General features: G+C 40.3%; 1 protein-coding gene across 1 annotated transcript; it reads right to left on the bottom strand.

The window, feature by feature from the left end:
• Positions 1-4,584: 4,584 nt before the first annotated feature.
• LOC122198346 (gametocyte-specific factor 1-like) lies at positions 4,585-5,259 on the bottom strand. The gene is given in 2 exon segments (XM_042902957.1): positions 4,585-4,974; positions 4,977-5,259. Coding segments are annotated over 2 exon segments (543 nt in total). The 5' UTR covers positions 5,220-5,259; the 3' UTR covers positions 4,585-4,674.
• Between the last annotated feature and the right edge of the window lie 13,447 nt (positions 5,260-18,706).

Genomic DNA, 18,706 nt, shown 5'->3' with positions numbered 1-18,706 from the left:
GTCATTATTATAATGGTTTAAATACTGTCATAGCCAAGCCATATAGTAACATAGGAATATATTTCCTTTCCTGCACAACCACTGGTCACCAAGCGTCTGCCCAGATGTTCCCATCTAGGATCTATTTGCCTCTGCCCTGCAGGAGCCTTTGCCAGAGAACCAGAGATTCCTCCTCCAACTTCAGAATTGTGACTCAACTTAGAGAGTCCTTTGGAAAACAGAAGCAGAAAACTCTGCTAAAGTCAGTTTCCTATGCCTTAACATCTTGACTCATTCAAATCATTGAAACTGGTAAAGTGGGCGTGCTCTTTTGGCTGTCTCATGTGTCCATATCATGGCACTGTCACGCAGCATCCCTTTCTGGGGGGCTCTTCTCTGTGGAAGCCTGAGGTTTACTGATGGACACCATGTTATAGGCTGTTCTATAAACTGAATTGTGCTCCCCAACCTCAACTTCATAGCCTGAAGCCTTAACCCCCAATGTGACTGTTTTTGGACATAGGGCCTTTAAAGAGGTAATAAAGGTTAAATGAGGCAGGAGGGTGGGTGTTTTTATAAGAAGAAGAAGGATACACCAGAGATGCCCAAGCACAGGAAAGGTCATGTGAAGACACAGGAAGATGGCTATCTACAAGCCATGGAGAGAGGCCTCAGGAGAAAGAAAACCTACCAGCACATTGATCTTAGATTTCTAACCTCCGAAACTGTAAGAAAATAAATTTCTGTTGTTTAAGCAACACAGTGTGTGGTATTTTATTATGGCAGCCTGCACTGACTGATACACTTTGTGATGTTTGTAGTGTTTTGGAGCTAAGAAGGGCTCACTCTGGTAGAGAGGGGCATCTAACCCTGCCCAATTTGCCCAGCGCTTACAACTTCTCCAACAGCCCCAAGCCCTTTTGGGGCCATATTTGGTGTACGTGCATGCTGTGTGTGGACTTTAGAATCCCGTTCTTACTGACCTACATGGTACTCAACTGTTTTTTCTGCAAAGGTGCAAATATTTCACTTTTAGGATTCATCTTGATTCCTAAGGATTTACATGCTGAGTTACTTGAAGTTAAAAGAAGCCAGAATTTGTGTGGACTTCATGCCTCCACCCAGGTTGGAATTTACAGCGTTATAAAGGCTTTTCATGGTCTTTGTAAAGTTTTAAAACTGTTAAATTTTAACTTTAACAACTCAGGTTGTAGGTTGATAGAGACACCCTATATGTATTCTCATAATGAGCAATGAATTTTCTTCTGGAAATGGATAGAAGCTTATTTCTGCTGGCCGCGGGTTCATCTTCTTTTCTAAGGAAGCCATTTTTCATTTGTCATAGGACTCGAAATTTTAAAAAATTGTCTGCAGTTGTATAGCATAGCTGTCTTAATCACAAATAAATTGGCTTCTGAATGCCATTTACATATTTTTCTCATACCTCAGCTTGAGTTGATTTTTATTATTTGCTTTATTTTTATCAATGTAATACACACATGGTTTTTAAAATTGCATTTTAGAAAGAGGGAAAACAATGGTCCTTTATCCTATCCCTTCCCATCCCCATCCCTGCTCCCCAGATGCCAGCATTTTTAACTTTTTAAAGCTGTTTCTTCTGTTGGTTGTTTCTGTAGTTCCAGATAATGTGCTTCTACTACTATTTCCTGATTTATCCACTGTTGACATTATCTATCGATTATGGTGTTAAGATTAATAGCTCTTTAACTCTCTTAGGCTGTCCCCTCCTCACCTGTCCACATCCTCCTAATATAGTTATTTCACTATTTTTGTTAAATCCATAATCGGTAGTTTACAGCATTATGACACAGTAAATATGTCCTCTGCAAAGCAAAGGAATGCGTCGTGACTACATTTTCTCCCTTCATCGTTTTTTTGTTTTGTCTGATGTCTCTAATTGCCTTCCTAATTTCTTGCTGTTTTTCTGGCATCAACATACTCACGTGATTTCCGAACGTTTCATCATGTTGGGCGTTGTATGGAGTCCCCTTTTTCCTGAAGTTCCCCTACTCAGAATCTTCCCTCCAATGGGCACCAGTTACTGTCTGGTCCTGCAGCCCGGTGCTCGCCTGGAATGTTCCTCCATGGCCCTGCAGGGTTGACTATACTCTTCCCACATCCGGTTACTTCCTTTTCTGGTTTCATGCCTGGTTCTACTCAACCACATCCTAAGACAAGAAGTTGTCTGTATATTTGCATGTATGAAATGTTTTCATTTTCTCCTCATTTTGACGGATCATTTAATTGAATTATAATCCTAGATTGAAAATTATTTTCCCTCACCATTTTGAAGACACCATACCACTGTCATTTAGTGTGCAATACCCACTATTGAGAAGTTTGATGCCATTCTGATTCTCATTTTTTGTAGAGGTTCTTTTTCTTTCTGCTCCATAAATTTTTAGGGTTGTCTTTTATCCCTAGGATTCTGAAATTTCATGATAATATGCCTTAATGTAAGCTGTTTTAAAATTAATTATTTTAGGTACCTGGTGCAACTTTAACTAAGAGTCTCTACTTTCATCCTTCAGCTCTGGAATATTTTCTTGCATTTAAAATAAATAACCTACTCTTCTCTGCTCTCTCTGGGTTCCCCCTCAGAACAACTATGGGTCAAAGGTTGGGCCTCCTGGATTATATCCTCTATGGTTCTTATTTTCACCTATTTCCCCTCTCCTTTTCAGGGAATTTTCTCCATTTTATCTTCTAACATCTATTGCCTTTGTATTTTTGGCAATATTTTTTATTTCCAAGACCTCACTCTTGTTCTCTTAAACTTCCTTTTCTTCATGGCCATCTTCCCCTACATTTTTGAGGAAACTGATTAGAATACCAGTTTGGATACCAAACTGTTTTTGTTTGGTTGTATTTTTTTGGTTATTGTTTTAGTTTTAAATTCTCTGAGTAATCCATCTTGCTCAGATTTAGTCTTCCTTTTAGACACATTATTTTTTTTCCTGCTTGAAGCCTTCTTCAAATTTCTGGTGACTCCCCATCATCTGTTAATACTTATGGGTGATGAAAGGATAATTGGAAGCAAGGATCATTTGGTCATGGTCTGTGCTCCAGGCAGGGCTGCTGAGACAGCCCTAAGTGTCACTGCATAGGGCCATCTAGAGAGAAACCTCTTATCCTCAGTGAGGTAAACATCTCATTACTGACATTCTGCAAGTAAGGTGGTGGGTGATGGGTGACTGGGGTTCACTGGTATATACTCATTTTGGGGGTTAATTTCTTGTCTTTGGCCCTACCTCACCTCATGGCAACCCAGTCCCACTCTGGGGTTCTTTGGACAAAATGGCTCTCTGATTTATGCACACTTCAGACTGTGTCTTCTCTATTTACTTCCCAGCATCTAAAAACGTACTGAAATCTCTTGTCACTAATATCTTCACCAATCTCTTTGTCCTTGTAGCTTAATGTATTATATTCCTTTAGGTGGGGTCTTAGAGGAAGAGTACATAATTCCTCACCTTTAATCAAAGGCAGCTTGAAGTATTAATGTTTTGAAATACATAGTAATTGTACAAGTCCATTTCTATTAAAAGTCTAGAATAAGCAAATCCACACAGACTGAAAGCAGATTAGTAGTTACCACAGGCTGGGGGAAGGCAGAAAGGGAGTAGTGACTGCTCAGTGACTATGGAGCTACTTCTGGGAGTGATGGAAAGTTCTGGAACTAGACAGTGGTGATGGTTGCATGACACTATGAATGTACCTAACGCCACTAAATTATACTCTTAAATTGCTAAAATGGAAATTTTATGTTACATGTATTTTATCATAATAAAAAAATACATAGTAAAAATAAGTAGTTACCATGAATAACTACAAAGATTTTTACAGAGTGTATTCAGACTGTGCTTCCATAGAATCCTGGTGCTCTATGATTAGTGCTAATGTGGAAATTGAATAATAGCCTGTCCCATTCATATTTGAAAAAAATCAATTCCTGAGTAGAATATTCTCAATTTCGAGTTTTCTTCCCACACATTTTTCTTTAACTTTTGACACTGATGCCTCTTATCTATCCTAAGGCCAAATAAAATATTTTCTCTTATTTACTGTAAAAATAAATATAAAGAATAATTTCAATTTGAAAATATAAGTATCTCTTGTAGTCCTACAAAGAAACTAAACCATCCCTAATTTTCTTCTTTTTCATTTATTTAGAAAATACAATACTCAATTGTAAGTAAACAAAAAAAAGCAGCTTTATATGAAGAGTTATTGTACAACTATGAACTATTTCATTAGTTAGCTCAGAAATGCAAATAGCATCTTAGCTACTGAGCAGCATTGGGTGTTTGGAAGAAACAGGCCCACAAAGCTAAAGTGACCTTGTCATCCTAGGCATCCTGGGATGAGGACCCTATGGCCTTGACCAGAGGCCAACACCCCTTCCTGGTGACCCCTCTGACCAGTCCGACAAGCGCTGTCTTTAGGTCACCCTCATGCTGGCTTAAAACCAGCTAATGTTGACAGAGCACTTAGTATACTAAGAGCTTTATAAGGACTATCTTTTTGATAGTCCTTTTTTTTTTTTTCCAGTTTGAAAGTCACAGTTTATCTTTCTACAATTAGATTAGGAGAAAAAAAAAATGAAGAACCCATTGGTAGCAGGAAGAAGCAAGAGTCTTCTAGGATCTGGCATTTGATGAGATAGATATTCACTTACTGTGCATTTCCATTGTTTTTCCATGGCAGAACATACGGCAGAGACTTGGGAACACGCATGCCTGAAGCCAGGTTACTCTTATGTTCCATAACTATGTTGCTTGCAGGGCTGTTGTTGCCACAGTAGTTGGCTGTGCCCCAGACAAATGGGGTGATCTGTTCCCACAGATCTTTATCCCAGTCTTCATTGAAAGGAGGGCACTGCCAGGTGCTCTCAGCCAGAGTCTCTTGTCCAAGGTTCCTGGTTTGGTTGACAACATCCTGCTCAATACAACTTTTATCACCACAGCTTGAGATACATGGTGGCTTATTTCGGCCCGAGGAACCTGGTGGCGAGCATTGAAGGGACAAGTAGCCAATTTGTTTGCGACATCAGGATGATTCTTTCTGCACTTGATAAGATGATAAGGAAACCTGCAGGCCCTGATCTGGTGGTTTTTATCATAGGGGCATTGTAATAGCTTTTCAGGGTCCAGGGAATCGACGTAAGTTTCTTCCATGTTGGAAATGATGGAGCTGAATCCAAGTGCTGGTCGAGACATGCTCTTCCCACAGTCGCTTTCTCCCCACCTCCAGGCCCCAGCAATGCTCGCTTCCGTCCCCCCTATCTTTTTAAATTTATTTTTTATTGTCAAAACCATCAGAGTTTAATAAAAAAATGACTCTAACAGTTCATCTTAACAAGTGATTAGCCATGATAGTCAAAGTGTATACACAAAGCAGTAATCTTCTGTTAATCATTAATGCTCTTTTCTCCTGCGATCATGAATCATTAACTTCTGGATACTCATCTTTAAAGAGAAGGCTCCATTACTATATACGAACTGTAAAATAACATGTGAAAAAAGGAGATTCCACTCAAGTGGGTAGCAAAAGGGATTCAGAATACAATTCACTTTGAATGATCAATCCTAGAGTTCTATGAAAATGAAGATCAAATGCACATCATTAAGAGTCTCCAGCGTAGAAAGTCAATCTCCCATCCAGGCTTCCTATTTATATGTCCTCTTTACAAGCCTTTCCCAGATGTTCCCAAAGTGATGTCTCAATATACCTGTCATGGTCTGTAGACAAGAAGCATCCTATTGTCTTCCTGGATCTCCCAGTCACTGGAAAAAGTTGCCAGGTGCTGCCCTTGAGAACAATTTGGAAACTGGAAAAGGTTAGAAAACATCCTTCTGTTCTCTTGAGTGTCTGGAAAGATGGCATCTTGGAAATTGACTCTGTGAGGCAAGAGGTTATAATTTTCATCTATCCTGAGGAAGAAGAAATAGGAGTAGTCCTGGACCATGGTGGCAATGTTCCCATTCTACAGATGAGAAAACTGAGGCTTGGAGATGTCAAGTAACTTGCTCAAAGCTGCATAGGTTGTAAGTTGCAGAGCCTGAAGGCAAACCCAAGCAGCTTGCTCTAAAGTCTGCTCTTGTAGCCATTAGGTACTATCTTCCCTTTTGCAAAGTAGAATTATCCCATTTCAGGCCCTCTGGTACAGGCCCTCTGTACAGTTAAGAAATGCTAAAACAAACCACCACCACCACCAACAACAACAACAAAAAAAAAACACAAAAAAAACCTCTGGAGGAGCAGTTGTCAGAAGACCCCAATTTTTCTTGTAATGTCACCTTTATGTATGGTGTCAACAAAATAGAATTGTCAAGAGGAGAGGGAGCCTAGATGCAGACAAGCAGAACTCAGCAGGAGGAACTCATTGCTCATGGGAGCAGTGGTTTGGTGACCTTCGGGTCAGTCCTCCCTGGCCCTACAAAGATGGAGCTGTTGCAGGGTTGCCACCATCTGCCTAGGTATGCTGAGGCTGCTAATCCAGGTCAGCTGGCCTCAGACTCCTGTGATAGGACCTAAGGGGTCAGTGAGGGAGTGGCTACCTCAGAGCATGTGTGAAGGGCTGTCCTGGCCAAGGTGCAAGTGATAGACTTTTCACAAGTCTGGAGAGAAGTCCAGCTACTCCTCATACCCTCTTCACAGGTATTGGAAGAAAACTCTAGAATCTTCCCCTGGATTATCTCTATATATAATGGTTCAAAATGAATTACTGATGATCAACATTTAACTTCAATCTAAAAATATAAGAAATATATTTACCCTTTTAATTTATGGGTTGACACTGGCACCCTCGCTGGTCCACTTATCACAGGGTTGTCATAAAGGGTTCTCCTGGTTCCCTGATGGAAGCAAGTGAATGCCCCATGGGGCCCTCACTTATCAGACACATCAACTGTGTTATGTGATCAAATGATCCTAATTAAATAGAAGTATGGGCTGCATCATCATTACTAACAATGTAAGCACATGTGAGCAGTGAGAAATAACAGGGTCAATGGACACTGTATACCCAAGCTCAACAGCAGCTATCATACCAGGTCAAAACAGTGGCAAAGTAGTCAGATCTGACAAGAAATTGGCACTAAAAATAAAGTTGAAAAAGACTATAGTAATAATTTTATACTCATTATCATTTAAAATGAACCTGACTCTAGGAATATATTATAACTTTAGCTGGTACCTAATGGTAAAACTATCATATTAGCCAAAATTGTACCTATAATTTCTTCAGTGGTGTTTAAAGTTTTGGGAGACATGATGTCAAGCTATCTGAAATTTCACTGGACTAGATAAAAATCAAAAGGCTCCTTTTTGACGTTTCTTAATACAGAAGTATTTCGAGTAAATGAACAAATATTTAAAGGTGCAGGCTCAAATTTTTTAATTGATAGAGATGAATTAAAGGGGAGTTTGGAGATCTCAGCTCAGCTGGAATATGCCCTAAATCCTTAACAAGAAACACAACAGCATTTCTCCCCTGATAGTGGCCCACTTATGGCAGTCCTGCCCCTCCTGGGTCATACACACACACATTCACACTCTCTCACACACATACACGCTCGCTCTCTCTCTCACAAACTCATATCAACAAGCTCACATACTCTCACACACACACACACACACACACACACACACACACACTTTCTCACACACTCACACATGCTCACATACATACAATCTCATACACACTCTCACACACTTTCTCATACACACCCTCTCACACACTCACATACAAACTCACCCACACTCCTATACACACTCTCTCACACCCTCTTACTTTCTCGCACACCCTCATACACTCTCATGTACACACACACACTCTCACATACTCTCACACACTCACATACACACTCTCAAAACTCTCTCTCACACATATACTCACATTCATTCTTCTCTGAACATATTTCTCCCTAAACTTGCACATGTACCACTTTCCTCACTCCTGATATGCAATTTTATTTTAACAATACTATTATTCCAAACCCTTTTAATAAAGGAACTAGAAAAATATTTACCAAAAACTCCCACAGATAGCACAAAAAAGAAATACAGACTAATCATTCTACAGATGGTGATACACAATTCTGAAATAAAATATTAGCAAATAAAATATAGTAGTTCTTTAAATAAAAAAGTAGAATTCATTCAAGAATGTAATAAGGGTTAAATATTAGGAAAGTTTTTCATATAATTCATTATATTAGCAAGTCAAATGATGAAAACAAAGTGATCATCTCAATAGATATAAAGAAACCATTTGGTAAAATTCAATATAAATTACAATAAAAATTCCAAGGAAACAGAAATTTTAACTTGATATGTTTGCATGTGTATACAGGTAAACATGTACATACACACATATGCTGATATATATGTGCAAGATTAATACATAATTCAAAAGCCAGAATTATGCTTAATGTTAAAGCACTAGAAGACTTCCCATTGGACTAAACACAGTATCATGGTTTTAGGTTATGTGGAAAATCCAACAGAATCAACTGAAAACTATTAGAAACAGTAAGAGAATTTATTAACATAAATGGCTGCAAATTTAACATAAAAATGAGTTTTCCTGTATTCAAGTAATAACCAATTAGAAAAGATATTAAAGTGAAAATATCCCATTTAATATCGCAACCAAAAATAATCCTTCTACTCCCATCCCCCCAAAAAGGAATAAATTTTGAAATAACTGTAAAAAGACCACTATGAGGAAAAATTTCTACTCGCTTCTGAAGAAAAACAACAACAAATATTTTAATAGAAAGGAATGCTTTCCTAGTGAATGGCAAGATTAATGAATGAAGTTAATTCCTCCACATGGATCTCTACATTCTGTGTTATGCCAGTCAAAAATCTGCATCATTTTTTATTTAATAAATCATATTTAAGTTTACCTATAAATTAAATAAGGCAGGATAGCCATAAAATCTTTGAAAAAGGAGGAGTAATGGAGGAGACTAACTCAACTACATATTAAAAAACATAATCAAGCTACAGTAATCAAAACTTGATAGGATTACGGGCACCTGGGTAGCTCAGTCAGTTGAGTTTCTGACTCTTGATATCAGCTCAGGTCTTGATCTCAAGGTCCTAAGTTCAAGCCCCACACTGGGCTCTGTGCTGGGCATGGAGCCTACTTAAAAACAAAAAAACAAAACTTGCATAGGATTAAATAGAAAATTTAATGGAACAGAGCAGAGAATTGGGGGGAAAAAAAGATCCAATATACATGTGGGAGTTTTGTACATGGTAAGAGTAGCATTTTGACTCAGCAAGAAAAAAGATGGATTATTCAATAAACAGTGTTGGGACAACTGGCTAGCTGTTTGGGAAAAAATAAAACCTGATATCTATTTCATTCCTTACATTAACTTGAATTCCGGATGGGGCAAAGATTTAAATTTCAAAAAGATAAAACCATAAAAGCACAAGAAGGAAATTTTTTATAGACAGAAGCCCTCTCTAAGCATGGCACAAAACCTATAAACCATTATGGGAAAGATTAATAAGGTGAACTATACACATTTTAAAGCCTCTAAAGTTAGCAGTAGCTACTAAAATTTAAAACAAACATACACTTTGACTTAGAAATTACATTTCTAGGAATTTATCCTATATCTATACTCAGAAAATGTGGGGGAAGAAAGGAAAGAAAAAGAAACAAAAGAGAACCATATGTGTAAGGATGCTCATTGCAAGATTATTTACAATAGCAAAAGAACCCCTGCAACAATCTAAACATCCATCAATAGGGGACCAATTAAGTAAAATATAGTACTAACAAAGGATGAGCCACATGTAATCACTAAAAAGAACATGGTGAGTCTATAACTGCTACTCTGGAAAGCAAGCCAAAATGCAATTCATCGAAAGGAAGCAAGATACAGATCACAAAAAGGTCATTATGCACACAAGTGTTAACACGAGCATCTATAGTACTTTGTAATGTATAAAAACTTTTTATCTATTATCCATCAATTACATCTCCTTTCTCCCCAGATCACAGCCTCTTTCTCTACCAGCTTTTTCCTCTCAGCAGGTAGAACGTGTTCCAGAGCATTCTCTGGCCCTTTTAATGGCATGGTACAGAGAGATGACTGTGTATGCATGACATACTGAGGATGATTAGATGAGGTTGCACATGCCAGAAGCACCCTGTGGTGGGGGAGCTCCACCCCAAGCTGGGGTGGAGGGGAGCAGTGATCAGTATAGGTATACTATAGCCCAGTATGCTGGTATACTGTGTGGGAGCATTTCCTCAAGAGTCCTGGCAGCTCAAGCCTTGAGTTGTAGATATAAGGGATTGGTTTGTGGGGGAAGGTCAAAGGGGAATCTTGTCCTGACACATTCTGGGTCAGTGGAAAGACAGGGCAGCATCAAAGGAGGAGTTGAAGGGAGGGATCTGAGGGCTTGCGCCCAGCCAGGCAGGTTCCAGACCTTGGGAAAATATGCCAGCTGTATCCCTTTCCAGGGATTGCAGACAGGATGATGCTTGGGGGCTATTAGGTTTTGTCCTAAGATGAGCAAGTTCTGCCAAGGTGAAGTACGGAAAAAGTGGTACACATGGAGCTATACAGAGGTGGGACTTCCAGCTGCGCTACTTTCTAGTTATGTGACCTTGGGCAAGTTTCATCATGTCTCTAGACAAAGTGATCTCATCTGGGAAATTAGGTTAGTAACTAACTTGCAGGGAGCAGGAGAAGGAAACAAATGTGTGTTGCTTTTGCTTCGAGCATGGAATCCTCTTTTATTTTTGTAACAATCCTGCCTTCAAGACAACACTTACAAGTAGGTATATCAAATTTCATGGGTGCTAAGAAGGTTCCTTAATCCCTCCAAATCTCCTCACATGTCCATATGATCACTAATGCCTAAAACTTCTTCAATCCACAGAAAAGTCTCATTTCTCTCTGTCTTTTCCTCCTTCCCAGTGACCCTCCCTCCCCTTCTCCTCCCTCTAATTACAGAGAAAGAGTATAATATGCAAGTGTCTGGGAGGAGAAACAACATACTGAGTCCCACTCTCCATCAAATGGAAGTAGTCATTACACAACATGACAAATGACGACTTCACATTGTTTTCCAGGTTTTGGTGAAGCAGGCAAAGCGTACCTGATCTGACCTCAGGCTGAATCTAAAACCCAGAAGGTAATATCTGCCTTTAGCAGAGAAATTCAAAACAAGGCACCAGGAGCTAAAAATCTCAAGTCCTGGAGAAGAGCTAAATCTCAGGGTCAAGAAACCAGCAAAATTTATTCTCACTCAAGTGAGTTGGGCAACTCTCCAGAGCAGCTGTCCTGTGTGTGGTATTCTGACAATCTAGACTTTCTTCCATCTGAGGCTTGTCCGTCTCAGCTCAGGACCTCCACACCGGCCAGGAATGGAGAGAGCTTGGAAAGACATGAAGGAAGAAGTGACCCATGTCACTTCTCCTAAGAAGAGTGTAACTATTGGAGGTTGGGGGCAGCAGAAATGTCCGGAATTGCTGAAAGGAAAAGAGAACCAGATGCTGGTGGTACCTCCAACTCCAACAGAGGCCAGCTCTGTTGAATCTCAGCAGGGCCCAGGAGTGTGGACAGGGCTAAGCTTTGGCCTGAGGGGCACATGAGGGGGCAACTTCCCTTGACAAACTTTTATGTAGTTCCCACTCCTCCCAGGCTCTGTGTTAGGCATACAGATGTGGAGGGATACAGCCCTGACTTTGGGAAGCTCATACTCCAGAAGCAACTTTGAATCTTAGCATAACATCTAAGTTTATCATATGAGCAGCAAGGCATGTTTCTAATCAGTGCCTCCAGCGTCCTGCAGCTGCCAATTCTCAGTATGATCTGAGGAAATTTACCTCAAACCAGAATGCTGGGCTGTGTCTGGCATCAGTTGTTGACCGCCAGGCTCAGTATCATGAGCCCATTCACTGCTGCAGCCCAAGTGCTGCTGCCCTAAGCCTAGCTACAGTAGCAGCCAGGGGAGAACAAAATTTCATCAATTGAAGAAGCCAGTGAGAATAGCTATTCAGCATCATTCAGATCTCATAACTCAGGTGGCTGAAACTTTCATCTGTGTTGGCCAGTAGTTCTCAGATTATGGTCCCCAGACCAGCAGCATCAGCATCACGTGGAAACTGGTTACAAACGTTAATTCTCTTAGTTTTGTTGTTTCCTTTGCAGTGAACACTGAACACACTGTGTGTTAGCCAATTTGACAATAAATTATATTTTAAAAATAAAATAAAATGTTACTGTATTTAAAGTGTATAAAAATTGAATATATTTTCATCAAAAACTGTAAATTATGATCAGTATAAGAATAAATATTTTTAATTAAAAAAAAAAAGAAACGCTAATTCTCAGTCCCCATTCCACACCCACTGAATTTAGAATCTGGGTTTTAACAAGCCCTCAAGGTGATTCTGATGCATGTGCAAGCTGAAGACTTTTTTTTTCTTTTACAGTAATGTCAAATTTACTCTGCTAAATATACAAATTGGATTTGTGTATTTACTGCACAGTAAACAGAAGTTTCTTGAACTGATTGATGGATAGGGTTAAGAATGCTTTTGAGTAGATAGACATACTTGAGAACTATATATTTGGGCAGGAATGTGGAACCTGTTTAATTTCCAGTAAAGGCTCCATACATACCTTCCCAAACATCCATGGTAGAGCCTCCCACTAAATATTTTAGATACTCTGATCCTCCTTTCACTCACCCCCAACTCCCCACCCCCACCATAAAATCCAACATACCTTACTGCTTTGCATGAGGCTAGCATTCAGGCTTTCTCCTATCTGGGTAGGACAAATTTCTTGAAGATGGGAAGAAACATCAAATTAATATTAATATCAAATCAAGCCCCCTCAATAAGAATCACTCTGGTGTGACAGGTTCCATCTCCAGTCCATGCCATCTCCCAATTCAACATATTAATGTTGTGCTGACCTTCCTAACCCTATCTTGCACGATCAGCCAGGTACTATGAATAATAAAACAGACGTAGAACTGGCAGAGAGTAGCACCCCTTCCTTCACCTAGGACTAGGGTCTGAGCCAAACTCTGCTGTGGCATGTCCCTCTGAAGCAAGTTTGGTGCATTTCAGGTTTTCTACTGGGTCGAAAGCAGAGGCTACTAGACTTTCCAGGAAAACCCAGTTACATCATTATTGGATATTTTCTTGTCCTTCACATGCACACACAAAATGTATTCAGACCAAAGCTTTCAAAGACAGGGAGAGTTCCACTTGATAATGAGGAGCATTGCCTCATGATTTCCCCATTGGTCAAGTGCCTGAGTAAGTGTGACACAACTTCCAGTAAAAAGACCTCATTCCTACTTTCTCTGCTACCCCAGTGAAGACTTAGGGATTCCTAAGAGAATACAGCTTGGGAAAAGTAAGCTGTAGAGGTAATAAGAATTCCCCTACAAATCTTCCTGTGTGATGGGGCAAGTTACCTAACTTGTCTGCATGTCAGTTTCCTCATCTGTAATATGGGAATAGTATTAGGAACTCGAAGCAGTTTGACATATAAGTTGTTGCTTAATGAGTAACTGTTGACGGAGAAAAAGAATAAGAAGTAAGGGATAAACAATGCCAGCTACAACACAGAGTCACAAGGCTTAGACTTACACAGCCAGGGGATAAGTCTTAGAGGTCTGACAGTTCACACAGCCCTTCATTCCAGACTGCATCTTGGCCAGGATGTCTGAGGGATATGGCTTCTCTTCCTGGTTCTGCTCTATTTTTTACAGCTCCCAATGCCAGAGTCCGCCTTGTCACCCAGAAAGCAGGCAGCTTTTTCGGTTCTCCTCCCCCAGGTTGGGCACAAGGTATGGCCTCAGTCCACAGCTGCACTTGGCCTCCTTTGCTCTCTCATTAATGGTGGGCCCTTACCTTCATTCCAGGCTTCCTTCTCCCTCAAGCCTCTCCTGTTTCTAGGGAATAGCTGGGTTTCCTCCCAACCATCCCCACCTAGCCCTTGCCTTTCACTTTGGGGAGAGTTTTAGGATCTGCATCTAAAACTCTCTATTGAGAGCTCTCAGTAGACACAACTGGTTCTGAGAAAGACACTGAAAATAAATTCTCTGTCTTTAGGACTTTCTTAGTAGTCAAACACAATTAAATACCCCACTAATAACAAGTAGATTTAACTATTCTTTGAGCTCCACATAGATTAACTCATTTATTCCTCATACCAACAATAGGAGGCAAGGAGTATTATCACCATTATACAGATTAAGGAACAAAGACACTGAGATGTTGCATAACTTGCTCAAATTTATACAACGAATAAGTCATAGAGCAGGGCTACAAACCCATGTCTATGACTTTAACCACTGTAATATGGTTGCCTCTTAATGTGCTACTGCATCTTCTCCATCCCTGCATAATTTCAACCTTTGCTGATGGCAAGGATGCCTATCAATGTATCCAAATCAGTTAGGAACAATGACTGGTGAATCTAAAATGGAACAGGGAAACTGGAAATGTTCAAATTCATGTTATTTTTCAGATTCTCTGAACAACTGGTTCCTGGAAACGTGAAAAGACCACATACTTGGATTTAGAAAGTTCAGGATGTCTTATCTCTATTATGAGTTCTGTTTATTATGTTCTGGGGAAGGTTATGTAAGTGCTCTAGCCTCAGTTTCCTCATGTTTAAAATGGAGATAATAACAGTAACTTGTTGGCCCTCAGTCCAACAATTGGCCTTTTAGTTCTATTCTGTACTGCCAAAGCAGGAAACCTAAAAATCACATTTTTTTTTTCAGCCTCTTATGCTGGCTGCAGGCAGGTTAGTCTCTGCCAACGGCAGACTCTGGAGGGAGATTAAAAGCAACAAGAAAAGAGGGTCATTTTTCTGCTTCTGACTCTGGGAGTGGTTGCAGCAGGCACTTGCTATGGAGGCCCTGGAGGGTAATTATGGGCTGTTGCAAAAATGATAGTGATCATCATAACAGCAGGGTGGGTGTGATGGTGAGAATGATGACTGTAAGACCAGGGGTGGGGAGTCTGTGACTGACTTTTCTTGAGACACTGCAGAAAGAGAATGACATGCTTAGGGCTTTAATAGCTCGTTCTGGTCACAGAACCAGAGCTTCTGTGATGGCCTAAAGGGATCTCTTATCTTTGCAGCCACAGGAGGGATATAGTCCCAAAATTCTACCCCACAGGTTGGAGATTTGCAATGTAATTTCAGTTCATGAGCTCATCAGATTTTATGTGAGAGTTTGAGGATTGACTGGGAAGGAGTGGGTGGGAGCCTGAGAATTGGAATGGGGCCATCTGGATAGACTCATGCAAATCTGAGAAACTCCTGATCCCCCAAGTCCCCTTGTCAATAGGAACACTCCTTCCTCCTCTAGCTGAGAAGACTAGTCTTCCTTTACAAGAAGATCCTTTTTTTCCCCCAGGTTATTTATTTATTTATTTATTTATTTATTTATTATTTATTTATTTATTTAGAGACAGGAGAGAGAGACAGTGCTCCACACTGTCAGTGTAGAGCCTGACTCGGGGCTTGAACTCATGAACTACAAGATCACAACCTGAGTTGACATCAAGAGTTGGACAATTAGCCAACTGAGCCACACAGATGCCCCTCAAGAAGATTCTTCACCCAAAGCAGTTGCCTTAAAAGAGGTTGCAGTTCTCAAGATTCACTCTCTCCAAACTTCATGGCCTCCAGACTTATAACCAATATCAGAGTCAGAGTCTAAGAGCAAAGTGTTCTAAGGGCCAAAGATTAATGTCTGGCCTTGAATGATACAGCTTTATATGCCTAAATAAGTGCAAGATTTTGCACTTGTCACTTATATTGGCAAAACCCTGAGAAGTATATGTGGTAATGGATTATAAGACTGTTGGACCAAGTAAGATGAGCAAAATATTGGATTTGGGCCAATTGAGGTGCATACCAGAGATGGATAGCCACTTGAACTTTATATTTCTCCTTTTGGGAAGAGATTGAAAGTATATTGGTTTAGGGGAGCCTGGGTGGCTCAGTCAGTTGAGCATCTGACTTCAGCTCAAGTCAGGATCTCACCATTCATGGGTTTAAGCCCCACGTCGGGCTCTGTGCTGACAGCTCAGAGTCTGGAGCCTGCTTTGGATTCTGTGTCTCCCTCTGTCTCTCTGCCGCTCCCCAAATTGTGCTCTCTCTCTCTCTCAAAAATAAATATATTTTTTAAAAGTATATTCATTGTATAAGGGATAGCACATTGTGGTAAATGGAAGCATGAGTTTGTTGATATTGCTGGTGAAAATTTAAAAAAAGTAGAAAAGTATATACAGATGCTGAGTAGCCAAAAGGGTGGATGTTCCAGATGTTAATCTTGGGCCCTCAGCCTCACACTTGTTCTTTTGTACTCTTCTATATATGGCCAAGACTAGATGCTTGAAAACTACACTTTCAAAACTCCCTTGTCAGCTGACTTCTGTGAAAAGCCACCAAAGGGAGGCACTGGCCAGAGATCAGAAGATAGGTAGAAGAATGCAGCTCTTTCTCTGCTTCTGGATCTAGGAGTGACCATATTGGGACTGGAGGCTACTGTAGGTGACCATAGTATCCTGAAATAGTGTGGATTGCTGCAGCTGCAACAGCAGGTAACCACAGGTCCCTACAATAGTGACAGTGGTCACTACAGCTGACGCAGTTGCTGTAGCAACAGTGGAGGGTGAGGCATACATGCCTTCTGCTGAGCAGCAGTATTGTGGTTCTACCCAGCACAGGGGTACAGCAGTAAAGCCACATCAACCTCAGTAGTGAGAACATACCAATGGGCTCTGAGTAGCATCATCTTCCCCTTTTGTTCCTCCAGACCTTACAACTTTTGTAACCCATTTTCTGTAACCAATTTCCTCTATTTGAAATACCTAGGTGGATTTCTATTTTCTTGACTGGACACTGACTGGCACAATGAGAGAGAAATAGAATTTTCTTCCTTATATGGTTATTGTATCGAAGAAGATAAACATAAAGAGTGCTCAGTACAGCATCTGACCCAAAAAAGGTAACTCTACAGTCTCATATTTAGTTGTTAAACCAAAAGTTGTTAAGCATCAACTTTGTGCTTGGAGATTTTGCTGTGACAAGTCTAGGACATCTGAGGTGGGCACAGAGAAAAGAGAAGAAAGCCATGCTCAAGGAGTCTTTGAGATAAAGATGGGAAATGACAGTTATTAAACTATTGTATATTACCTCCAAACCCTTCTATATGCTGATCTTTGATACTGGTGCTGGAACTCTGGAAAATACAGGTTTTCTCTGTCATAAACGAACGATTCCTGTTAAGTCCTACCAATTGGAGCTCCAGAGGGAGACTGGAAGGCAGGAGGGAGACAGAACTATGTTCCTTCCTTCCTGCTTGCTTGCTTGCTTGCTTGCTTCTATCAGGATGCCCCAGCAATGAGTCTTCACTCCAGGAGCAGTAGGTTCCAGTTTCCAGCTTCTTCCAGCCCTCCAGACATAGTCTCAGTACATCCCCGCAGATGCATCAACACTATCCATGCACTATCCTTGTCCTCCACAGTGCTCCTCCCAGCTTCTAGTTTCTAATCACTTAGAGCTCTACCACTGTCTCCTCCTAGCTTTTGGGGTTTGTGGCTTCTTACTGCAGGGTTCCTTGTTGGCCTTTTAAATCCTCCAATTACTGTTTATCTGATTCCTTATATTAAATTCCCTCTGTTAAAATAACTAATGTGGTTCTGTTTTTCTGACTGGACCCTCCTGACACAAGGGACAGTGCATGAGGAATGTCTAGATGGAGAGTTAAGGAATAAATACTGACCCTGAACCACACAGTGCCAATATTTAAGGTTCTCCACAGTTGCAAAAGTCAGGTCTAAACCCTTCTTCCTTAAATGTGAGTGTGTTGGTGATTAAATGAAAGACTCTGAGCTGATTATAGATACTAGGGAACTAATAAAAAAATGAAAAGCTAAAAACTTCATTTCAAACTATAATCATTTTACTTTCCAGTAGTATTAATACATCTCTTCTATTAATATATATTAATGTATGTACATTAATCTAAATCAATATATTTGCATTGTCATGATTATGTTTCTTATGATAATTAATGCATTATCATGGGCAATACTTTATCGGACACTTTTGCTGTAAAACAAACCACCCCAAAACTCAGGGCTTAAAACCACTATTTATGTCATTCATGATTCTGTGGGCTGGCAACTTGTGCTGGGCTCAGTTGTATGATTCTTCTGGTCTCAACTAGACTCATTCATGTATTGCCAGTTGGCTGCCAGTCAAACAGTATGAAAAGAGCTCAAAAATCCATGAGGAAAAGAGATTCAGAATTCCTTTACATTACCTGTAGGTCTCTGAACAGGGTGCATAGGATCCACTGAAAGAGACTGAGCTCTAGACCACAAAGGGTAAGGCAATGGGAGAGAAAATATCCAGGAAAAGGTTTCCAATCCTCCTCATGCCTTTCGAGAACACTTTTCTCTCTACCCTCAATTTCTTGTTCTTGAGTTCTCCATAACCTCCTCTGGTGGCCACTTCGGGACATACACCTGTTCTTTTTTGCCTTTCTGCGCTGATTGACGACTTCCTCCCTCTACACTTCTCTCCCCATGTTTACAGTCATTCTCTTAAATCCCTTCTCCTCTTTTTGTCTTTTTTTAACCCCTATTCTGACCCAAAGAATATGTCTTCCCTTTCCTCCT

Source organism: Panthera leo, chromosome C2, assembly GCF_018350215.1.
Source record: "Panthera leo isolate Ple1 chromosome C2, P.leo_Ple1_pat1.1, whole genome shotgun sequence".
Lineage (NCBI taxonomy): Eukaryota > Metazoa > Chordata > Mammalia > Carnivora > Felidae > Panthera > Panthera leo.
Note: the sequence above shows the minus strand (reverse complement) of the source record. Positions and strands in the feature narration are given on the sequence as shown.